The sequence below is a fragment of the Chelon labrosus genome, assembly GCF_963514085.1.
Source record: "Chelon labrosus genome assembly, chromosome: 5".
In the NCBI taxonomy this organism is placed as follows: domain Eukaryota; kingdom Metazoa; phylum Chordata; class Actinopteri; order Mugiliformes; family Mugilidae; genus Chelon; species Chelon labrosus.
In genome coordinates, this window is record NC_140341.1 from 10,289,903 (window position 1) to 10,314,253 (window position 24,351).

General features: G+C 43.1%; 2 protein-coding genes across 6 annotated transcripts; both read left to right on the top strand.

Annotated features, from left to right (window-relative positions):
• The first annotated feature begins 3,488 nt into the window (after nucleotides 1–3,488).
• On the top strand, nucleotides 3,489–6,453 carry LOC311487664 (uncharacterized protein). Its single transcript, XM_084544018.1, has 6 exons — nucleotides 3,489–3,607; nucleotides 3,689–3,756; nucleotides 3,848–3,950; nucleotides 5,485–5,603; nucleotides 5,717–5,862; nucleotides 5,953–6,453. The coding sequence occupies exons 1-6, from the start codon at nucleotides 3,538–3,540 to the stop codon at nucleotides 6,059–6,061; spliced, it is 615 nt and encodes a 204-aa protein (XP_084400144.1). The 5' UTR covers nucleotides 3,489–3,537; the 3' UTR covers nucleotides 6,062–6,453.
• A 1,097-nt stretch (nucleotides 6,454–7,550) lies between these two features.
• LOC311488418 (cohesin subunit SA-2) lies at nucleotides 7,551–24,276 on the top strand. 5 transcript variants are annotated; one of them, XR_014699080.1, is made up of 32 exons: nucleotides 7,551–7,651; nucleotides 8,029–8,118; nucleotides 8,221–8,308; nucleotides 9,459–9,617; nucleotides 9,749–10,000; nucleotides 10,081–10,152; nucleotides 10,836–11,040; nucleotides 11,148–11,299; nucleotides 11,381–11,454; nucleotides 11,539–11,662; nucleotides 11,758–11,856; nucleotides 12,248–12,327; nucleotides 12,404–12,511; nucleotides 12,582–12,702; nucleotides 12,796–12,916; nucleotides 14,092–14,195; nucleotides 14,309–14,401; nucleotides 14,502–14,588; nucleotides 15,282–15,482; nucleotides 15,635–15,711; nucleotides 15,798–15,885; nucleotides 15,969–16,049; nucleotides 17,506–17,598; nucleotides 17,674–17,848; nucleotides 19,847–19,983; nucleotides 21,704–21,805; nucleotides 21,892–22,043; nucleotides 22,139–22,267; nucleotides 22,346–22,533; nucleotides 22,617–22,692; nucleotides 22,772–23,026; nucleotides 23,410–24,276. XR_014699080.1 is itself a non-coding variant. In XM_084545098.1 (32 exons), exons 2-32 carry the CDS (start codon nucleotides 8,075–8,077, stop codon nucleotides 22,905–22,907), a joined length of 3,540 nt encoding a protein of 1,179 aa, XP_084401224.1. In that variant the 5' UTR covers nucleotides 7,551–7,651; nucleotides 8,029–8,074; the 3' UTR covers nucleotides 22,908–24,276. The 5 variants fall into 5 exon arrangements, 4 of the variants coding, with proteins under 4 accessions (XP_084401224.1, XP_084401221.1, XP_084401223.1 ...); XM_084545098.1 differs by having other exon boundaries at nucleotides 9,749–9,845; nucleotides 9,924–10,000; nucleotides 22,772–24,276; XM_084545095.1 differs by having other exon boundaries at nucleotides 22,772–24,276.
• The last annotated feature ends 75 nt before the right edge of the window (nucleotides 24,277–24,351 follow it).

Sequence of the window (24,351 nt, forward strand, 5' to 3'; positions counted from 1 at the left end):
GGATGTTCCTCTCGCAGTGGTAAAATAAATCAAGCGGCAATGTCACACAAAAACTTCACGAATACGAGGCGATTCTAGAGAAGCGCCGGCAACAAAAATGGACATTAAAAGTAAAAGTGCTCGTTATCCATCTCACATACGGCAGCTATAAAGCAATATGTTGGACGTTAACTCATACTGCTTTAATACATGGATCCATGGCCTTTTTTGTACGAATTTTAAAAACACTTTCCCACTGAGTAATATCATTTAATTAAAAATATACAGTGTTAAATAAGTGATGGCTTACGTTTTGACCCCTTTTAATTCAGTATTTCGTTTGCCTCAATCACTTTGACTTCTGTCAGTATTTCATTCAAATGAGAGTCATCTCTTCTGCATTATTAAATTACACCTAAAGTTCTTAAGTATTTCAATCAATTTCATCTACAAATTTATTAGTAGGCAGTGCATATTCCGATCAGCCGCAACATTAAAACCACTGACAGGAGAAGTAAATAACATTGACCAGCTTGTGACAACTCAAAGTTCTGCTGGGAAACGTTTGGACCTGGCATTTATGTGGATGTTACTTAGACATGTAGCACCCACCTAGACCGGACCAGGCACCCCCACCCCATAGCAATGAATCACACACACAAAAACGGTTAAGAAACAACTCAAAAAAACATGAAGAACAGCACAAGGTGTTGACCTGGCCTCCAAATTCACTACATCCCAAACTGATCAAGTATCTGTGGTATAATCCGCAGAGGCCTCTCCCCTCAAAGGCCTCCACTAACAACATCCTGTTACCAGACACCACAGGACACCCTCAGAAGACCCATGTCCATTCTCTGATGAGTCACAACTATTTTGGAGGCACAAGGGAGACCTACACAGTATTAGGAAGGTGGTCATAATGTTATGCCTGATTGGTGGAAATGCTCTTATTGCACTGGAGTTGCTATTTGTAATTTTGTACTTTTAGCTCTTATTTTAAAAGATAGAAGCATCTTGATGAGAAAACTAGTTGCTCAAGATATAGACGATATATAAAACAGGAAGGATTTGAGAAAATGAACTACTTAGATAATAAGGAAATCATTTAAAGTGCATTTTAAGCAGAAGCATTGATCATTTCCTTGTCACCGACTCTTTATATTCAGGAAATCCTCATTAATTATGAATATTTTTGAGCATTAAGTGAGCAGATTAATTAGCTGCAGCAAAATAAGCTGGAGCAAAAAGCACAATAATGAAATCACTTGAGTAACGTTCAAGGACAGCATCCGAGCGAAGTGAAGTCAGGCTGCTGCTTTATCATGGCTGCATCCTGATCCTCTTCCCCTTAAAACATGACATCATTGTAAAAGGCCGGTTCTCAGTCTGTGTGTGGAGGGGAGGGGGGGGTTAGAGAGGGAGGGGGGGGTTGGAGAGGGGCGTTCAACGCTGCAAATGACAAGACTGTGACTGCACGGCTGCTGTTGCAAAGGGCGGGGACGTGCTTTCATTATTATGGTTATTATAAATCCGTCAGGCTCTCGGCTGCTGCACGGAGCGAAGGATGCGTTCATCACCACCTTGCGGAAGTGAGGTCTGGATGGGGAGAGACTGTCTGAACGCCTGAACGTCGTTTGGTACTCGAACGCACCCCCGGTCGATGGACGCCTCCGATCAGCTGCGATAAAACAAATAAATAGCGCCCTTCCTAGACTCATCTTGCAGGTCAGCGCGCTTCATATGGCTACCAAGAGCGAGAGGGCATTAGGAGAATAGGTGTGACAGCCGGGTCTGTGTGGATATGGCTGTGAGCATAACGGAGCCGCTCAGCCAGCCGTGCGCCTACCATGAAGCTTTTAAAGGTAAGCATTGTTTTATTTCTAGCCAAGGCAACGCTTTCTCATGACATCACCTTTTGAGGGAGTGCAGATACCTCCAAGTTCCAGGACACTGACCCCCCACCCCCTCCCCTTTTGTCCTCATCCATCCTTCTTCTTCTTCTTGGACCTGTGGGACAGATGTGATGCTGCCCCTGTGTGTTTAATAATAAGGGGTGGTAGAAAGAGAGGGAGGGAGGGAGGCAGAGAGGGATGGGGATTGCCACAGACTGATGTGATTGCTGTGTGGTCAGTGGAGCTACAGGTGAAGAGACCTCTGATGCCGGTCCAGCTGAGTCCCGAGCAGGTGGGCCTGGAGATGCTGTGTCTCTGCGGGCAGCTGGACCTCCTCATCAGGGCACAGATGCAGCAGGTATGTTTGACCACATCACTAGATCACCACCCCAGCTCACACTTTAGTGTTCATTTCCAAGTAGAAATACTAATTGTTCGCTCATGTGCATCATCTGGAGTAAAAGCTAATAAACCCGGACGTAACTAATGTCCCTACATAGTCATTAAATGAGAGTCAGCACTGTAACGGTAATGTTTCCCATGGATCATACTGTGTTAAGATGACAAGAAAACCATTAGTGTTCATGTTCCATCATCTGTAATTATATTTTTCTTAAACAAATCTTTCATTATGTTTGTTTTACTATAGCTCACATCATCATTAACATCAGGAACTACCTCTAATTGTTTTGCCTTTAATTTGAATTGCCACCAGTGAGAAAGAAAAATGACGAGCACTCGCAACTTTTGCTGTGTTTTCTTTCTGTTCGGTTAAATTCAACTGCCTGCTTCAGATAGCTGTTCTGCCTTCCTCTAATTATGACAGATTTCTACTTTTCCAGTCGACTGTCTTGCCTCTGTGAGGCTGACATTAACGACAAAACTCCAAGACGTTCTTACTGTCTAACCCGGTTTCGTGTCCGGTCTTCTGCCTGCCACGTTGCTCATAAGCAATTTACTCAAGTTAACAAACTAAAGTTCTGTGTTTAAGTTTAATTTCAAGGTCCTTCTTCTTTGGTGTTTCCATTTTATGCTGCTTTATGCTTCTGTTTGGCTACATTTTAGAGGGAGATGCTGAACTTTCTGCTCCACTACAGTGCATGAAACTTAGATACTCTTAAGATTTTACACAATAGATAATATAAGAAACCAAATAATACAACATATTTAAGACGCAGATAGTGGTTTCCAACATTTTCTGCCTTTGACATATTATAGAAAGCATTGTGTATTTCGTCTGCCTACATATTAACAGCTCTTCTCTCATTGTTTCATTTCAATAAACGATCCAGTGATCCAGAAGAAATCAGTGACAAGAGAAAAAGTTCAAAAACTCTAAAACCAGAACTTTTCTTCTTTACTTAATTTTAGTTGCATGCTGTGCACAACTGTATTTGAGATAGCTCAGTAATGAGAAAGCAGTTGAAAATGACATTGGTGAGGTGAAGACAGGGAGGAAGAGGGCTGCAGGACAGAGTGACAAACTTGCAGCAATTTTAAAGAATGGAGATGGATCGCCTTGCAGGATGCAGGCAAACAGACCCTCAGACAAGACAGCTGACACAGAGAATGATGGATTTCATGCTGCACTTTTATTTGCAAAATAGCATTTTTACTTTGCTATATTAGTAGTTCTGCTTGAGTAAAGTCCCTGAATGCTTCTATGTTCCAGTTCCAGGAGCAGTTAGGACAAGGCTGCAGCCCAGAGGAGTCAGACACTTTCCAGTCTCAAGGTATTTTCAACAACAATCTAAGGGTTTGTCTCGGGTAGCTTCTTTTTATATATTTGATTATTTTTTTTGCGCTTCTTAAAGGATCAGAGATTCTTGACCACATGCTGCAGTGCCTTGAACACCTACCAAAGCCTATGCCACAGCTGGAGGTATCTCACCTGTTATTGGCCAAATGAAACACGATTTCCAGTTTGAGGTGACCGTTGTGTGTCGAATGAAAAATCGATGTTTTCTCCTCAGGACTACCTGGACATGGTGGGTTTGTCAGCAATGTTTCCTCGTGTGGAGGTGTTTCTCATTCAAGGCAGTCCCGTCGACATGCTGGAGAGTCCACCGATGGACGGTGAGAAACTCACGTTCATCCCCATCCAGCTGTTGGCAGGAAGAGGAAGGATTATGTACATTTACTTTTCTCCTGAAAAACATCCCCAAAACTGTAAGGCCATAATAAACAACACTGTGCTCTACGGATAGCAGATATTATTGATATTTATGAAGTAGAGTATATCTCTCTGTCCCCATCAACAAGCCAGAGTGAGACATGGAAAGACTCCAGTAAAAATTGTGCTTCTGAATTATTTATTTGTAAGTGACAAGTGCAGAGAAACATCTGCAGAATCAATTTTCCAACACACTTATATGAGACCAAAGCTAATTTGTAACACAGGTCCCTTGGTGGGCATACGTCATCAAAGATACATATTGGTGTTTATCATGAGTACATATACAGAAGTAATGTCTAGATCATGTTCAGGTTTATATATATGTTTGGATAAAGATGGTAGATGAAAGGGGAACTACCGTTTTTTTACAACCTGTACCTTATTTCTGGCATAAAATATGATAATTTACTCACCCATATAACTTTGGTGTCATTTTTAGTCGTTCGGAAGATATTTAGCTCCAGTGGAGCGCCACCTATATCCATATAGTGGGAGTGACTGGGGCACCGAAACGCAGCCTCTAAATAACGCATTATTTGCTGCGAAACTCGTTCATTTCACCAATATTTTGTTATGATATGCTAGTGCTATTCCCTGTTGAGTCCAGAGTTACCTGATGTCTATTCGTCCGCGAACTAGCGCACTATCATATCATAACAAAATATCGGTGAAATGAACAAGTTTTGCAGCAGATAATGCGTTATTTAGAGGCTGTGTTTCGGTGCCCCAGTCACTCCCACTATATGGATATACACAGATCTAAATATCTTCCAAACAACTCCAAATAAAACCGAAGTTATATGGGTGAGTAAACGATCGTATTTTATGCCAGAAATAAGGTCCAGGTTGTAAAAAAATGTACTTCCCCTTTAAATATATATATATATTTTTTATAAAATTGTGAATGGTGCACAATCAAAACAGCAGAAATGAAGCACAACAATGGCAGTTTAACCACAGTAGTCAATGTGCATTTTGTGCAAAAAGATGGCTGCATCCTGATACAGGCCCATACTAATCAAGTAAAACTCTCATGTACTTGTATCTAAATATGTCAAATTATTGATCTTTGCACTTAAACTCTACTACAGTTCAAAGTTAAATATCTTACATTTTGGTCTGATAGTTTTAGTCGTATGTTTTACATGCAAAACTGAAAATAGCATTTAAAATCAGCTCCATCTTGACTACTGATTACATTATATGCTTGTTACGTATTAATTCAATCTATTATTAATTTAACAATATTGCGGAAGAGGATTAGAGTCACTGTAAACGTAATAAATATAATATAATTAGGTTTCTCCATATTATGGATTTTTTCTCAGGATTATGATGAATAAGGTCCGATCTGCCTTTAAGAAATATTTGAATGGAAGGGCTTCTATTTTTACACCGAGAAACACACTAACAGATTTGATGTTGCTGCTGCAGAATACTTCTTCCATGTGGCCAAACTGAACCAGCTCCTGGTGCTGAGTCAACAGCTCGAAGAGGATATCAGGCACCTTGGGAGTCATAAGTACATCGCCCACCAGCTCTCGGTCATATATGTGAGGAGAAGCAACAATAACGCCCCCATTTTCAGCTTTAATCTATTTTTTAATTTTCTCATTTCCTCCGTGTTCGCTCCACTAAACTCTGCAGTGTGCCTTTTATCTTGCAGCAAGTCATCAGCTCTTTCAGGGGAATCCAGGTCTTCTCTGAAATCAAGAAGGATATTGAGGCCAACTTCAAGCAGATGAAGCAGTCTCTGGTTGCGGAGGAAGGCTCCAGGCATGAACCACAGCTGGCTGCTCATTATATCAACTGGTGGGTTCAAATACAAATGTTAAACTGGGTGATGCTGATTAATTAATACGTCAGTCATCCGATAACCTTCGTGTTCTTTGCTCCGTGCAGGATATTAGAAATAACTCAAAGCTTGACGTCGGCGGTGTTGTCACTGCCGGAGGAGCTGATGGAAGACGTTCACCAGGCCGTGTCCTTCGTGTCCCAGTTCATCTCCTGACTCTGATTGGACGCCTCTTCATCGAGAGTGTCCTGCTTCTAAACGAACTGATGATGATAGGAGTGTGAAAAGGTGCTACTCAGTTTGATTCAACGGAATAATGGTGGGACTGGAAAGCCTACTTACATTTCAATATCACATTTTTTTTTTAATGTTGTGTTTCTGAATGTGGCCCTTAGTTGTCCCTGTGCTGAGTCAGTTATTTGGGATTGAATGTAAGCCTGTTGAATCAATTCTTGCACTAATGTTATAACTACTGATACATTTTTTTAAAGTGAGATAATAAAACTGAATGCAATAGGGTGATGTGTTTGCTGTCTCCCTGTCTCTTCAGTCATAGTGGATATATAAGATTTGATCATATAGTTTCTTTCCTCTCAGTCTGTGCAGACAAATAGCTAAACAGTAAGCTGAATACAGCTCCAATAAAGGGTTGAGGCATTACAAAAATGAATAATAATAATAATGATTATTATTATTAGATCATGTTCCCATATGCTATAGTATTTTGTTACTCAGCCTCACCTGTTACCTGCGTAACAAAAAGACACCTAGAGGCATAAGATGAGCAAATGGCTCCCCCTGGTGTTTACTTCCTTTTAGAAGATCAGGCTATATCAGAACAGCTCCCTGCAGAATCAACAGCAACCTGTGTCGTTAATTAAAATACACAGGAGAATATCTTACCCAACGGCAGGCACAATACAACTATATAGTACGTTGTATTGTAATTTATGGCACAGGAGTCCCACGAAAAAGTAGTTATAAAGTAAATTAATGAAAAGAATAAATAAAATATGTGACATGTAAAGAGAAAAAAATAGAGAATAACTAAATAAATCTGAAAATGTAAAGAGAAAAATAAATTATTTATTAAATATAAACAAATAATATATCTTAAAAGAATTAATTAGGAGCATTTCTTTAAACAATGTGCTATTCATTTATTTTTATGAGCATTTACATTTATTTTGTCATTTGCATCTATAAATATATATATATAAAGAACATTTCCATTTATCATCGCAATTATTTGTCAATTTATTTCTGTATTAATTTATTTTTATGGACATTTAGGCTTTTTTTCACATTATCTGGATGCATATAATTTCACATTATTTTTTTCAAATGTAGACTTTTTTTGTATATATTATTTATATATATATTTTGAACTTTCATTTATTCATTATTCTTTTATTTTGTTTTACAATTTTTTAATTTTTAATTTTTCGTGTCACTCTCATGACTCCATACAACATTTTGGCGCCTCGCGTCTCTCATGTGTTTTCCGACAGATGTTTACATACAGTGCTGCGGCATGCAGAAAACCAAACCGGACGGTGCCCGTCTGCCACAGGGGAGGGGCTTAGCTGTGAGTGACGTTCCACAGCAGCCAATCACAGAGCTCCATTTCTGCGCGGCAGCTAATCAGAACGTGGTTAGGCTGTCCGGCAACTTGACTGTGAGAGCTGGGTCAAGGAAGGAAATAATATACCCGTGGAACATTTGAATCATTATTTGTCAGACAGCCTTCAGATGTAGAAACAACCATTCACGAGCATCACAGAAGAATGAATCTATCCAAAAAAGGTAAGTCTGAAAAGTTTCTGAGCGACGTGTCCGTGTGTTTGTTGTACTTGTCAGTTTTAATCCGAGGCTGTTGCATGCAATAAACAAAGATACTTAACGTTATTCCAGGAAATTATTACTTCTGTTATGTTTTTCTTTTGAAAACATCTGTAAGTTAGCGGCCGGACATGAAAGTGTTTCACCCTCATGGGGCCAAACATCCTCTGTGCCGAAGTGTCCATGAGCAACAATGTAAAGACAGACTAGCTCCTCCCAGTGGATGGGGCATGCAAAAGATTGTTTTCATGCAAGCATCAGCCCTCTATCTGGAGGTAGGGGGTTCATACTGAGCCTTAATTTCTGGTTGCACACACTGTCTGAAACATCTGTGTTTGCAGATGCAGAGACACACACCTGAGTCCTGGGTAAAGATCTGAGGAGGACATGATAAATGAGCCCTCAGCTGCACCCAGGTCCTCAGAGCAGACGTAAGAACATGGATCTTAATAATAATAATAATGCACAGCATGTCCTCAAATCTCCCCCGTGGTTTATTATCTGTTCACGCGATCACATTTCACGTTTCCCAGTAAGAACTCTCACGATGGGGCAAAGTCGTCTGCAGCTGTAAACCAGTCAGAGGATGAGTCGGGGAATGAGAACAGACGAAAGAGCGTGGTAGGTGTTCACGCATGTCAGAAATTTATGTGTAAATGTAAATGTGAAGCGTGACAGCACAGTGAAAGCACACATCGATTGTGACTCACATAAATGCTTCTTTCAAGGTGATGTTCAATAGTTAATTATCAGAATAATTTGTTAATAGATGTTTTTAGAGCTGGAATTATTAGAAATTAGAGCTAAGAGGAGTTGCTGCTTTTCTTTGTCATATATGAGTGTCAGGTGTTTATGCGTTAGACTGTCAACTGGATTAAATTAAATCCAGTGGAAACATCTGGAATTGAAGCATGACGTTAGCGCAGAAGTTGCGAAAACTGCAGTTCCACAAATGTCCACTTGAGGCTGGCTACAGAAGTGAGTCAATCTACTTAGACCCGTTAAAACATCCGACTTTGCAGCAGAAATAAACATCTTTACGACCTCCTATAAAATTAGTTTTTCGTCTCTATAGCTAATTTCATCACTTTATCCCTACGGTGTGGTGGTCCAAGTCGTAAAGTTAGGCGCAAATTTAGAGCGTGGCTGCTCGGAGTGGCATGTCAGCACCCTCAGAGGTTGCTAGCTGCCTGCCCCTATGTCACCCTCCGACTCACGCTCTGCCTCTTTGACCATTTTGGAGTTAGCTGGGAGATAGGAGTAGTCAGACAAATCCAAGATGGCGACAACCAGAACCACCGCATTGAGCTTCAAAACCACTCAAGCTATGAGTAGTAATGTGGCGCCCATCTTTATATACAGTCAATGGATTAAACAGGAAATTTGCAGATGGCGCCTTGGACTCTGTTAAAATGGCATTTTAACCGTGCAATTACATGAATAATAAAGTTATATTTATCAGATTCACATTTATTTGTCATAGACAGGATTAAACAGTATAATACAAAAATTTAAGCAGAAGAATTACAGAATTTACAGCAGTCACATTGCATGTTCGTCATCAACCATTAACATTTTCATCAGCTTTTAATCATTAATAATAAATAAAAAGGAGACACCATGTGCTGAAAGCTATTTCTTTAAGTGTTATCTAAGTGTTTTGAAGCTTGTTAGCACTCCCAGAGGTGTGAGACGTCAGACTGACGCTCTTGAATTTGCTCCTCAATCATAAATAAGCAATTGACCCGATCACATTTTCAAACTCCTGCAGAGACGAAGGAAAAGGGTGCACAAGGGCTCCGAGAATGTCAAGAGCAAAAGCGCCAAAGCCGGCGGCAGCAGCGTCCGCCGAGCGGGAGGCGGCAAACAGAAGCACGTGGAGGCCGTCACCCTGTTTGAGGTGATCACCATGGGGAAGAGTGCCATGCAGGTGAGACGGCTGACCTCAGTGATGGGCATCTACCTGTAGACAAGTTGTCTCTCAAACCTCCTGCACATATAGCTACGTACATTTTATAAGCGCGTTCTCACCAGTCGTCTCCTTTTGTGACGTCTGAGCAGTCGGTGATAGATGACTGGATCGAGGCGTATTTGACCGACAGAGACGCGTCTCTCCTCGACCTCATCAGCTTCTTCATCCAGTGCTGTGGATGCAAAGGCAAGCGGACAACACAGACAACACCTGCAAACACACACGTGCACACACACAGAATTACCTTTTTTTTTTTTTTTCTAGGTGTGGTAACAGCGGAGATGTGTCAGAGCAAAGAGGACAGTGACGTCATGAGTAAGATGGTGGAGGAGATGGACGAGGTAGGACTGTTTTTTCTTTGTGACATGCATGTGGTGGCACCTTTTTTTGGAGAAGATCTGTGTGACTGTGTGTGTTTCAGGTCGCTGGTCTGCAGTATAAGAAGTTTCTGGCTTTCCCGTGGATCCTCACAGTCACGTGGCCGATGGACACGGTCAGTACCTGCTTGCTGCACTTTTTTTTTTTTTTTTTAATTCCTTTTCAAATATTATCATAATACAAGTCTTACTGGTGAAATCCAGACACACAGTGACTGTGAAAATGCCCGAGAGCGAGAACAGTCAACAGAGAGAAAAAGTGGTTTTGGTTTCCTGCTCAGTGCTGCAGTGTTTATTTGTGCAGGTTCACTGAACATGAAGCCTGTTTGGTAGGTCGAACATATCTGCTTCAGTTCACTTTCGCTTTCACCTCAAACTCACGAGTTAACATAAAGGAGACAAACAAAAACATGCTTGGTTGCGCTTGCAAATGAAGCCCCCCAGAGGATTAACTCGGGGTTATACTATAAAAGACGTAGCTCAAGCCATCAGGAGTGTAGTCGCGTACATGAAACATGACAAATCGAGCCAGAGACAGATTACCTTCCTCTTTTGCAAGCATTATCTGTTTTTAAAGTTAGAAAACTAGTCGAAAGCAGATTTATAGATTTGGCATTGGGACGTGCAGGGTTTCTGAAGCAGTCCATGAGAATTTGCACAAAGTAAAACTCCACTTTATCAACATTTAATAACCTTTTTGCTTTCTGTCCCAGCGTAAGAGGAAGTACTACATCACCGCTTTAATCTCCAGGTCACTGCTGCACATTAATGTCACTCTGCTTCTTCTCCTCCGCTGCAGGATAGTGCAGAGTACCCTCTCGTGCAGTCTGGTCCGTACGGCCGCTGGTTCCACTCCGAGTTCTGCGACTTCGTGTCGGTGCTGGTGGCTCAGTGCCAGCACGGCGTCATCTTCGACGGCTACCTGATGAACGCTCTCATCTCGCTGCTCGCCGAGCTGTCGAACTCGTACGTCCGTGCGTTCAGACACACCTGCACGCTGGCAGGTGAGAGATGCATACAGACGCATACAGACGCATACAGTAAATGCTCGGATTTAACTCATCTGTGCTCTGTTTGTTGTTTTTTTTTCGATGTGTACGTCTCTGAGAAGCGGTGAAGCTGCTGAGCTCCCTGGTGAACGTGGCTCTCAGCCTCAGCGTTGGGATTGAAAACAGTCAGAAACTGCACGGGGTCCAGAAGACAAAATCGGTGAGACAGAAAAGCACTCAGCAGCTGGAGAGAATACAGAAGAAGATCACAGAGGTAGGATGAAGGAATTAAGAGTTCTCAGTGTAAATAAGTCACGGTTTACTGACTGCGTCGCCTCTCTGGATGATCCTCAAGCTGCAGGAGAAGCGAGCGGAGGTAGAGAGCATGATGGACATCATCTTCAAAGGAGTTTTCCTCAAGAGATATCGGTAGTTTTGTTTTTTTTGTGGCATACGGTCATTGTTTTCAGATTACCTTTGAATTCTCTGAAAGCAGTTTGTTTGCCTGTTCAGCGACATACTTCCAGAAATCCGCTCTGTCTGCATGGAGGAGCTGGGCGTGTGGATGAAGCTCTACAGCTCTGCATTTCTCAACGACAGTTACCTCAAATACATGGGCTGGATGATGCACGACAAGGTGAACCGCGGCGACGTGATGCAGCACAAAAATAGTGGTTGATGGTGTCTCTGCTCGTCATCTGTGGCTGAATGCTAATGCAGATCCTCTTTCAGATACCAGATGTACGCCTCAAGTGTGTGTTAAGTCTGCAGGGACTGTACGATGACCCTCTCCTTCTGCCTAAACTTGACCTGTTCACCAGCCGCTTCAAGGTAATCAATCCACTTTAAAGCTGAGTGAGCGGAGCGTCCACTAGGGGGCAGACAGTACTAAGCTAACTAGTAAATCTGAATTGAGTCTATACATGTCTCTGGCTTGGAAAGTATATATTGAATTAACACATTTGAAAGACAATGATCAACATGTGTGACTTTGTTTTATTCACTTTGCAAAAAGTAAAGTCCAATACTTCCTGTCCTTTTTGCTCTGTTTTGGTCTCCGCCAACTCTTCAGAAAAATACCCAGCTGTCCAGAAGTGCAGCAAGGTCTAATAACACAATCATTTTGTTGGTCGTTAAGCCAAAACAGTGAGTTAAAATAGGCTAAAAAGCTCCTTAAACCTGCAGCACTGCTCACGCATAATGTTTATTGCTCGTCTTCCAGGACCGGATGATCTCCATGACCCTGGATAAGGACAACGAAGTGGCTGTGCAGACCATGAAACTACTGGTGCTCATCTCCAAGTGAGTTTGGTTTGTTGTTTCTAGTCTCCATTCATATTTTGCTGCTCTTTGCATCAAACCCCTCCTCGCTCCTCAGAACATGTGACGATGCGCTCGCCCCAGAGGACTACAAGCAGCTCCTCCAGTTTGTTTACTCCTCACAGCGCCCTCTTGCGGCCACTGCGGGGGAGCTGCTCTTCTCCAGGTACAGACACCTTCTACACTTGACAAACAGTTATTTAGTATTAACGCTGGATATTGCTTGTCTCTGCCAGGCTTCTCAAGGCTGTAGCTCCTACAGCTCACTCTCAGGATGAAACGAATGAAGAAGAGGAGCACAAACGACAAACATTTGCCAGACTGAAGGCTCTGCTTCAGTTCTACCAGGAGTCTGAGGTGAGGATGTTTCAGCTGCTTGGTTTCTCGCTATTTGTTACATGCTTCATATGCTTCATATCATGATGGTTGGACTAATGTGAACGCTTTTAGCTGCACACGCATGTGGTGTACCTGGTGGACAGTCTGTGGGACTGCGGTGGAGCCCTGCTGAAGGACTGGCCCACGCTCACGTCGACTCTGCTGCAGGAGCCTCCTCCTTCACTCAGTCCAGGTCTGAACATGTTTGTTTGTTCACAGTGGAGTATGAAGTTTTGTTTGTTTGTTGATTTGATGATATATCTTCAGCTTTATCAGATGAATGCTGGTTTTAAATCAGTGGCCAAAACCAACTATGAATTATGACCATGTCTGACATACACCGATCAGGCATAACATTATGACCACCTTCCTAATATTGTGTAGGTCTCCCTTGTGCCTCCAAAACAGTTGTGACTCATCAGAGAATGGACATGGGCCTTCTGAGGGTGTCCTGTGGTGTCTGGCAACAGAATGTTGTTAGTGGGGTTGAGGAGAGGGGCCTCTGTGGATCATCCTACAGATACTTGATCAGTTTGGGATCTAGTGAATTTGGAGGCCAGGTCAACACCTTGTGCTGTTCTTCATGTTTTTTTTAGTTGTTCCTAAACTGTTTTTGTGTGTGTTCCTGCTGGGGATGGCTGCTGCCATCAAGGAGTGTCATTGCTATGGGGTGGGGGTGCCTGGTCTGGTCTAGGTGGGTGCTACATGTCTAAGTAACATCCACATGAATGAATGCCAGGTCCAAAAGTTTCCCAGCAGAACATTGTTTTGTCACAAGATGGTCAATGTTATTGACTTCTCCTGTCAGTGGTTTTAATGTTGTGGCTGATCGGTGTACATAGTGCAAGCGAAGAGAAGCTGAGCAGTGAACTTCTTTAGACGGCGTCAACAGCTACCAGTATATGGTCATACAGACGAGGCGCTCCCATGTTTTTCAAAGTAAAATTGTCAGCGCCAAACGAGTTACCAGTTTTAGTTCCCCTTTGAAAAAAGTCAGTCTGTAGATTTTCTTCAAAGCTGGACCTTGTTTTAAGTGTCTACAAAAGGTTTTTGCTGCTGATCTTGTCCATAGCTTGCTTTTTGCTTCTGTGTCAGTACTCCTCTGTGCTTCTTCAAACTGGAAAGGTGTCCACTTCAAAGAAACCAAACTACTCCTTTAATCTGTTCAAACTGACGTGAGGCTTTTTTAAAAAATGTCTGCACGTAGAAATGATTTGAATCAAATCGTCTATTTCATCTAGAAGTCTCTTTTGTTTCTTAATTTCCTCCATACCATCCTTCTGTTGTCACACCTGACCATATAGTGAGGGGAATACGTCTTGAAATAACCTCTAGGAGACATTAAAAAACATTTATTTCTGTTTGTAGGTTTTACTCAGGCAGAGCAAGCAGTGCTCGTGGAGATCCTGGCGGCGTCGGTGCGTCAGGCCTCGGAGGGACCAGCGCTGCCGGGGAGGAGCGGAGCTAAGAAGGTCAGTGGGACACCCATCTGCGCCCGTGAGAGCGGTCTGATGACTTAAACTTAAAATCTGATGCGACGGAGGTTCCTGAAACATGCTGAGTTATATTAGTCTTCGCGTTCCAGGTAATGAACGCCAGAGAAAAGAAAATTCAGACCGACGACTGTTTGAAGCTCACCGAGCATCTCCTCGCCGTGCTTCCCAGGTTACTCTCCAAGGTATTTAATCCACAAAGAACAGTTAATATACGAGTCGGTCTGATTCTGTGTTCACATCTCTGTGCTGCACATATTTATTAGAATAATGTCCATTTTGCAGTTTTCAAGTAGCGGTGATATCGTCGCCTCCCTGATGAGGATTCCTCAGTACTTCCTCCCAGAGTGCCCAGAGGCCGAGGACACTCAGGTCTGAACGCTGCCTCTTCATTTACACAAATTATATCATGAATAATTAGAAATAAATGTGCTTTCAACCTCTGATTACTTATTTTTCCGCGATTACTAAGCCTGTAGTGTTACACCATGGCTATTTAAACAGAGAAATCACTATTATTGGTCTGATTATTACAACTCAGTAGCTGACTATAGATGTATTATGAAAATGAACGGAATAATGAATGATAATAATGATGATTAAAGCAGACATTTGATGTATCTATTGTGTTTTATATATTATATATAATTATTAATTATTATTATTCACTATGTGGTCTGCAAATGATAATAAATATCAAGTGAACACACGTTAATTATTGAAATTACTTTGATCGCAGCAACAAAAAAGCTGAAAAACTCACTTGTTACAATTTCTATTTTTAGTTAATTTACTTAAAGTCAATAAACAATAGGGTAATTTTGTCTGTGCTGTCAAAATAGTGTTTATTTTTCTGCGCTGTTGTGGGAGACTGGATAAAAACTATTTTGTAATGAATTGCTAGTTTATCTTCCAGTTTTCCACGGATTGTAAATAAATAAAGTCCATGACACAACGTTAAAGGCCGAATGTGAAGCCTTGAAGTAACTTCAAGTCCAAAAAGAAACAAAAACAGCAGTTTGAGTCATAAACGTTTGCCGTCTGCACCATGTGTCGTTCCTGCAGGCAGTTTCCAGCCTGATGGCCGAGATGGGAGCTGTGTTGGACCTCCACTCGAGCCCCGCTGTCCTGGAGGCGGCGGCCCGTACGTACCTCAGTCTGTGTGGGGAGGGGGCCGCCTGGTGCTCCGCGGCCCGAGCTGCTAGAGACTCTCTGGTCCAGAGCTGGGCGGACCGACTGACCGCTCTGCTGGGGGAATCGCTCGAGGTGAGGGGGCAGCTTGAAGTGACTCAGCCAGAGACGCACAGGAGACAATATGGGGGTTATCAGAAGCGTCCTTTCTGATTTTGTCTTCAGATAAAACTTACATCTCTCTATACCTTCATGTCAAATGATTGTTTCCTCCCTCTGTTTTGCAGGGGGACAGTTTCTCTGCTGATGAAGACAGAATAAAAGAAATTTTAACTCCGCTCAAGAAACTCAGAGCTTTCCACAAGTAAGATTAGACAGTTCAGTCCACACGTCATCTGTGAAGCCACGTTACCGTAGCGCTGATTGTGTATTTATGTGCTGTACATGTAGCTGCCACGACCTCAGTCAGTGGAACCTGTTCGATCTGCTGTCTCCTCTCCTGTCAGCGGAGAGCAACCAGGGAGGACCGCCGCCAGAGGTACCACCACCACCACCACCACCTACACCTGCTGCATAAACACATTCATCTTTTCATTGTACTTCTCCTCTTATCGTCTGCAGGTGCTGCTGGAAGTGCTCCAGTGTCTGTCCTACTACATGCTCTGGTCTCTCAACACCAGCGGTGAAACTTTAACCTGCAAAGTGAGTCACAGCCGCTTCACCTCTCAGGCAGGAAGCTTTTTTCCAATAAGATTAAAAGAAATCTCCTTGAAACGGTCATTAAAAGATACAGAATCATTAAATACCGTAGGATAAAGTCTAAAAGGCTAGTAAAGGGACGCTGTTTAAAGAAATATGAACCCAATAAGGAGTGATCAAGTGCAGAATGAACATTTAATTGAGGATATGTGCAAAGTGATTCTTTTGGTGGTTAGACCCCGATGAGCAACGGTGTCTTTGGAGCTGAATTATGAAGTTAGGGACAAGAGGACGAAACCTAGGAGGAGCAGTCTAGACGCTGATGGTGTTGGAGAAGTAGAAAGGAGAGGGGGGAACAGTGGTGTGGTGTGGTTAGCAATGAGGTTCGAAACTGGGTTCGAATCCATGGGCCGACTGGGCCTTTCTGTGTGGAGTTTGTATGTTCGGGTCACTCCGGGTACTCCGGCTACCTCCCACCGTCCAAAGACATGCTCATTAGGTTGTCTCTCTGTGTTAGTCCTGCGATGGACTGGAGACATGTCCAGGGTGTACCCCGCCACTCGCCCAGTGACACCTGGGATAGGCTCCAGCCCCCCCGCGACCCTTCACAGGTTACAGAAGATGAATGAATGAATGAAGTAGAAAGTGTGATGAAGACTTTTTGGGATTAGATGGGGAAGAGGCGGCGGAGGGAGTGACAGAATAACAATGACTTTAAATCACAGGGATGAGTGAATGATTGACTCGGAGAAGGTGGGAAAATGGGGAAAGTAGTGATAAAATTTGGGGACTGATTTTGACAGTGTGGGAAATGATGAGATCAACACACATTCACCGTTGTTGCTTAATGAACTTTTGCCTAGGCTTCATTTAAACGTGTAAAAAGTGTATACGCATTATTTAACGACTGACTTTGACAGAGAGTGTTTTTCTCAAATAAATCACTAAGTTATTGTAAATTCTTCTGAATGTTTTAATGACTTTACCGTCTCTACTGATCGATTGTCGGCCTCAGATCACTAATATAATAATAATCCCAGCTTTAACCACGGATGATGAAGAGCAGCCAAGAGGCAGAACAATGAAAGCTGAAATCATTTGTCAACTAATCCATTAGCAAATCCATTAAAAATAAACTATTTAATAATTGTTGAAGATGATTTTCAGCTTTTCAGATGTGAGTTGTTTCTTTCTGGCTTCCATCCGTGACGCCAAACAAAATATTTTATTAGTATTTAACATGTAATATGCAGTTTAGAAACTAATCTCTGACACTGTGTGACTCAAGAAAGAAGCCATTAATCGCCTAATTAGTTGCAGGCCAACGGAGAATTAATGAAAATAGTTAAGCAAGATGGATAATCTAGTCATTATAATATATATTTTTTTAATATTTGCCTCATTTAGAAGTTTGTATATATATTTGTGGATCAAATGTGTCCCCATGTGTGTGTTTTAGGAGAAGGCTGTGTCCCAGAGGCTCCAGCTGCGTCTCTTCTGCGACAGAAGTCACCGCTGTCTCTCCCACAGCGACCACGCCGTGAGGCTGCAGGTACAACAGCCGGCGACAACCTCGTCTTCTTCTTACCCGGCTTCTTCTAACCTCACCTCGCCTCATTCGTTTTAGGCCTTCCTGGGCGTGTGCGACGTCCTGACGGCTCACTCCTACCAGCTCCACGTGTGGGACCCCACCTCCTTCGGGCCGCTGCTCTACACTCCCAGTCCCAAGCTGCAGAGGGCGCTGCTGACCTTTGTGTGCGGCCACGTCTTCGTCGGCTCGGACTGTGACGGACAGAGCAGAGGTGAGAGCTCAGCCCGAGTGCACCAGTCAGTTTTTGTTCTTGTGTTTTTTTTTTTCACTTCAACCTTCGTGCAGATTTTAATCTACAAAGAGTCGGGAAAAAAAAAAAACACAAACTCCCAGACGATTAGAAAATATGTTTTTCTTGTTGTTCCTTCTCTTTGAAGGCAGTCTGAGCTTCGCCGCGTGGAAAGACGTGTGTTCAGAGACTCGTTGATCTGCTCTGTTTAAGTTCACCTACACATGACTTTTTAAAATGATTTAATTATTATTAAGCAGCTTGGAAAATTACTCACGGACAAGTCAGTGCGTCACATAAACTGAGAATGAACTATTACGTGGAGCACTTTGAAAACAGATTGAGGATTTTTTTAATGACAATACAACAGAATTAACTCATTTAACTTTATAAAGTCAAAGAGCAGACACTAATTATTTTAAGAAGAGTGTTTTTAAATGTTAGAACAAATTTTTTTAAGTAGTTTTATAACAGTTCAGATTGTGTTTCATTTATTTTGCTTCATTTATTTTACAGATGAACACAATCTATACTTGCTGCATTCAAAATCGGACGTGTGCAGCGTTGCAAAATAAGTTCTGAGCTCTAGGATTATGCAGAGAAACATCCTCTTTTACTGACATATAATTAGAAATGTCATAATTTAGTTGCTGATACAGACTCGTTAAAGTATAATCAGCGTTCTCAGTGCTGTAGCTGTGGCTACTTTTAATTAGATCTCCGTTCAAGGCTCACACAGTAAACCTGAGGGTTTTTTAAAAAGCAATTGAAGAGTCAGGAAAGTGACAGAAAACTAATCTCTGACGCACAAACGCCTACTTTTTGTGAAGCAGTTTGACCTCCGTGGGCCTCAAACGTTCAGTTAAATGAAACCATGTGAGAAATTCGGAGGGAAATGTCTGTTCGGTGGAACTGCTCGACGACTTAAAGGCGTGTGGGAGCTGTTGGTAAAATCAGAAACTTGGCTATAGCTGATTAATAAATGTAGTTTTTATTGTCTACAATATTTAACTTTTAACTGTGACAGCTAAAAAAAAAACGGTGCCTTGAACAGTAGATGGCACTCTCCCTCCTCTCCCTCCTCTCCTCCTCTCAGCGCGGCGGCGTTCAACACATGCAGATTTTAAATGCGCGGCCACACATTTGGCTTAATAAGTCACCGCGGAGCTGCCTGGTGACTGTAAATGGGCTCTGATTTCCAACCTGACCTGACAATTGACCCTCAATTACAAAGGAGGCCCCGTTAATTTCCTCAGACTGAAACAGGGTTGACTAATTTGTATGAAAGGACGCCAGACTTTGTTATGCAAAGCGACGCTGCTTGTAAATTGCGCCGCCAGCCTGTTCTCAAATGAGGATTGATATGTTGGGAGCGCACACCCGGGGCGGATCCCCGTGTGAAGTCCTGCAGGTGAACTGGTGAATTCATTCCCCGGCTAAAACATTTTATTGTCTTTACAGCAGCTTCTGCTTTCAGACGCATATTGCATCCAAATATGCGATGGTCCATGGAAGTCAATAACGGCCCTGGTGGGAATCTCTTAAATGTTCACCCAAATACAATACAGGATTATTGGTTTTTGAACATGTAATAAAAAGCTATTGTTTTATTGGATTTGCCTGGTAACGATTTTGTTACAAAGACAGTGTTTTCTATTAGCTGCTGGATCAGAGATCACTCGGAGGGCAGGGGCACTGAGTTAAATCATAAAATCAGGGCAATCTCTTTTCCGTGAGAAAATTCCATTAACTCTGGCTCACCTCCGAGCCTATTTTATTAGCCCTGCGAAAGATTGAAGCCACATGGTGTCGCAACCATAACTCCAGACTTGTGTTATCTTTGATTTCCACCTGCTAAAGCCATCGTCCTCAAACGCTGAAACTGAAACACTCTTTCCCTCGCTTTGTTCTTTTCTTTCTGTTGTACCACTTCTCACGATTAATCACTCTCCTCGCTTCGCCCCCGTCTGGTCTGCTCAGTCAGTGAAAGCTCCGGAGGGGAGAGGCTGGAGGACCTTCACAAAAGGAGAAATCTGCTGGCGGCCTTCTGCAAGCTGATAGTTCACGGAGTGCTGGAGATGAGCATGGCAGCTGAGGTCTTCATGTACTACATGAAGGTAAAGGCTCGACATGGTTTGGGGGAATTCACCTTTCAGCGTAGGGTCCACTGAGAAGATACCTTGATGCTTCAATCTGAAGCTAGCTAGTTAGCATAAAGACCTTAAACGGAGCTGTCTTGGCCTCTGTTTAAAGTTAAATAAGAGAGAATATCAGCATCTCTAAAGGTGCAGCATGTGATGAATTGTTGTTGGACCCGACCGAAACTCAGGAAGTCACACAACAGGAACACATAACTCCCTATAAAACCATAAATTCATCCTTGCATCCCAGAGAGCTTCAGGGACGCTGGACGGAGGATTTTATTAGCTTTGAGCTGAACAGTTTCCCCATTTACAGTCTTTATGCTGAGCTAAGCTAAGCTAACTGGCTATTAGCTCCAGCTAGACCTGGTTTCTGCCCATCCTGCTTGTTCAAAGCCAGGTTTCAGTGGTAACAGGTTAAGCATGATATTCCAGATGTCCCTTTAGTGTACCAACCGAAATTCCTAATTCCTCATGCGGAATCTTGAAGCCTTCGTAGGCCAGCCGAGACACATAGTCCCTCTAGCAAAGGTGTCCTCACAGCTAACTGGTAAACCTCCAAGGGGACACCCCAAAGAGGCATCCTCACCACATAAATCAACCCCCTTAAAGGTTGAATTACCGTTTTTTACAACCTGGATCTTATTTGTGGCATAAAATACGATCGTTTACTCACCCATATAACTTTTTTGTCATTTAGAGTCGTTCGGACGATATTTAACACAAACATATCACGATGATGATACTAAAGGTAACTCCGGACTCAACGGGGAATAGCACTAGCGTATCATAACAAAATATTGGTGAAATGAACGAGTTTCGCGGCAGATAATGCGTTATTTAGAGGCTGTGTTTCGGTGCCCCATTCACTCCCACTATATGGATATACGCAGATCTAAATATCGTCCGATCACTCTAAATGACACCAAAGTTATATGGGTGAGTAAACGATCGGTAGTTCACATTTAACTGGCCGATTTTGACATGAAGGAGCAGTGGCTCTACTCCGAACCCCCTCCAAACATCCTCACCCTTCCTCTGAGTCTGAGCCCAGCCACCTCTCTTTAGCCGGTTGTATCCGTGATGCCGTTCTTTCCGTCAGCTCCCTCTTTGCCACGGCGGCTCAACACGGCGCCTGTGTTGCTGTAGCTGCCGCAGCAATCCATCCATCTCTCCGTCACTCACATTTTGCCATCACTCACGAACAACACCCCCGGATAAATTCCTTCTTTCGGTGCTTAGCGCCAACTTGGAAAGGCCCCTTCCACCGTTTCCCTGCAGAGGATCATGGCCTCAGACTTGGAGGTGCTGACTCTCATCCTGGCTGCACGTTAGTCTGTGTATGGTCTGATAGATCTAACAGGGCCGCAACATCACATCTAAAAAATAAGGGATGTGCGTTGAGATCCGGTCCATGGAACAGATTTATGTTGTATGATTACATTTCAGTGCAAAAACACAACTCTTTTAATCTTTCCCATGTATGTTTCCTATATATATATATGAATACATGTTATTTCTGGCTACTTGGATCAGGACATAAAGTTTTTTCAGTGCGGTAAATGTCTTTACATGACCTGAATGTTCAAAGCTAGCCGCTAACTCTCTGCAGGAAAGCCAGTGTGTGTCCCTTTAATGCTGCCGTTGATGTCCTACAGATGTCTGGACGGATCATTTTGTCCCTCTTTGTCCCCAGTACTACAATGACTTCGGGGACATCATCAAGGAGACGATGTACAGGACCAGGCAGATAGATAAGATAGAGAGTGCTCGCACGCTGGTGCTCTGTTTGCAGCAGGTTTGTATAATCAGTCCACGCACAACGGAAATATTAAAGGTCGGCAGAAGTACGCTGATGTGTCTTTTCCTCCCTGCGCTCCCCAGCTGTTTGTGCGACTCAAGCGGGAGCAGGAGAGCGGCGGCAGGGCTCAGCCGGGAGTCCAGACCTTCACCAGTATCAAGGAGCTGGCCAGGCGCTTCGCCCTCACCTTGGGCGACCTCGTCAAGTTTCGTGAGTGTGTCGTCATGATCCACAGGTCAGCACCGAACCCCCCTCTCCTCCCCTCGTTTATTTCTTGTGGACTGTTTTTGCCGAGTTTGGAGCCTAAAGTGTCTGTGTTTATACGTCTAGAAGTGGCATAGAGTTTGTGTTCCAAGAGTTTAGTCAGACCCCAGAGTCAGCCACACCTCCGTACCTCTCCTACCTGACAATCCTCAGCGAGTTCTCCAGCAAACTGCTCAAACCAGACAAGAAGTTGGTGTAAGTGCTGCGAGCAGGGCTGCATATTTCAAGGGAACCTCGTCTGAGATGGCTGAAAGTCTGTTCGTGTCTGTGCAGGTTCTCCTACCTGCAGAAACACACCGCCGAGCACATTATCAACCTCAGGGAGGAGTGCTGGCAGCCGCTCATCTACTATCGCGCGTCTTTACTGGCTGCAGCTGAAGGCGAGGACGCCGTGTCGTATGTGAGCTCTGACAGGAGGCCCTTCCTGCCCAACCGCTCTCCTTTCAAACAAAAACTGGAAGGTACAACACAACTCACAGTAAAACACAGATTCATGCCTTAATTGTCGCGTAGTCAGGTGTGCATCTTTTTTTTGTGTTTTTAGGGAGCAAGTCTCCCGGACCGTTCAGTCCTGCTGATCCCAAAGCTAGCAAAGTTCACAGAGCTAGCTTCAGTTCGAGGTGAGACTCAGGACGGTCGGTTTATTGTATATTTATTTTATATTTACAAAGCGCTCACTCATGTCGCCTCACTCCTCAGCCATCAGGAGAGGACGCCTGACACGGATCCGTTCTCTGTCCCTCTGGAGCCTCCTGCAAAAAGACTCAACGCCGAGGGGTCCGTCCTCAGCAACAGCAACGAGCCGGAGGACGACACCGTGGACGTCGAGCTATAAAGGACGCTTCTGTCCGGACCTCATCGCATCACCGACTCAGAGATGATTCCATTTTTTAATTTTTAGTTTTTTTTTTCGCACCATATAACCAGTGTCTTCTCAAGCTTTGCTGAACATGCGTAAGTATTATGTGTAAGGGTGCTGATATGCTGTCATGCGAAGGCCAAAACCAACTATGAATTATGAACATCGATCAGGCATAACATTATGACCACCTTCCTAATATTGTGTAGGTCTCCCTTGTGCCTCCAAAACAGTTGTGACTCATCAGAGAATGGACATGGGCCTTCTGAGGGTGTCCTGTGGTGTCTGGCAACAGGATGTCGTTAGTGGGGGCCCTTTAGGTCCAATGGGTTGAGGGGAGGGGCCTCTGTGGATCATCCCACAGATACTTGATCAGTTTGGGATCTAGTGAATTTGGAGGACAGGTCAACACCTTGTGCTATTCTTCATGTTTTTTTGAGTTGTTCCTAAACCATTTTTGTGTGTGTGCCTGTGTCAGGCTGCATCCTGCTGGGGATGGCTGCTGCCATCAAGGAGTGTCATTGCTATGGAGTGGGGGTGCCTGGTCTGGTCTGGCCTAGGTGGGTGCTACATGTCTGAGTAAGATCCATATGAATGAATGTCAGGTCCAAAAGTTTCCCAGCAGAACACTGAATTGTCACAAGATGGTCAATGCTATTAACTTCTCCTGTCAGTGGTTTTAATGTTGTGGCTGACCGTCGTATGTTATCTACATAGCTCAAGATACATTAACAGGTCCCGGTCCTGTGACGTTGCAGTGTGTACAGTATTTCTTTATTTTGTTTTGAGACCCTCACACCGGCCTGCTGCCAAAAATATCTGTGTATAAAATCGGCAGCTGATGCACTGTTCACCCACTTTATAGAGACTTTTGCTAAGCAGATTAATGCTCGTTAGAATAGAATAGAATGTCTTTATTGTCATTGTACAACGTAATTAAGGCGACCTGAGGTTAATAATAGATTAATAGATTTTGGGGTTGAATGATACCGACCAGGAAGGATGTCTAAGTCAGATCAACAAATAGTTGGTTTTTAGTCTTCACGTGGAATTAGTTAGAAATAATATCGACCAACACCAGTCATCTCCGTCTTCTTCTTCTTCTGTGGTATTATTATTATTCCAATACCACTTTAATTTTTGTACACTGTAAACTCTACTTGAATGTTACAGGTGACACTACATATTTATCTTTTAATTTGACTTCTGAATCAGGTCCAGGTTTATTTAACAATCATGCCAGGTGCTTTATTTTCCCTACTTGCCACTTTAAATGTAAATTAATTGAAATAAAGGCATATCCACGCATGTCATCACACCCTTGTTACACTTTTATCCAATTATCTTTTTATCCGTGCGTTCATCAATGTTTGTGTACAGCAGCAAGCGGAGCAGCACGAACCCCCAAACTTTATTTTAA

What these genes read in the sequence shown, in the direction of transcription:
- LOC311487664 (XM_084544018.1), top strand. Translation starts at nt 3,538, where the DNA reads ATGTTCCAGTTCCAGGAGCAGTTAGGACAAGGCTGCAGCCCAGAGGAG. An exon ending in AGCCTATGCCACAGCTGGAG is followed by an intron (nt 3,757 to 3,847) that starts GTATCTCACCTG and finishes TTTTCTCCTCAG; the next exon opens with GACTACCTGGACATGGTGGG. An exon ending in GCTGCTCATTATATCAACTG is followed by an intron (nt 5,863 to 5,952) that starts GTGGGTTCAAAT and finishes TGCTCCGTGCAG; the next exon opens with GATATTAGAAATAACTCAAA.
- LOC311488418 (XM_084545095.1), top strand. Translation starts at nt 8,075, where the DNA reads ATGATAAATGAGCCCTCAGCTGCACCCAGGTCCTCAGAGCAGAC. An exon ending in AGAACAGACGAAAGAGCGTG is followed by an intron (nt 8,309 to 9,458) that starts GTAGGTGTTCAC and finishes AAACTCCTGCAG; the next exon opens with AGACGAAGGAAAAGGGTGCA. An exon ending in CTACTGGTGCTCATCTCCAA is followed by an intron (nt 12,328 to 12,403) that starts GTGAGTTTGGTT and finishes CTCGCTCCTCAG; the next exon opens with AACATGTGACGATGCGCTCG.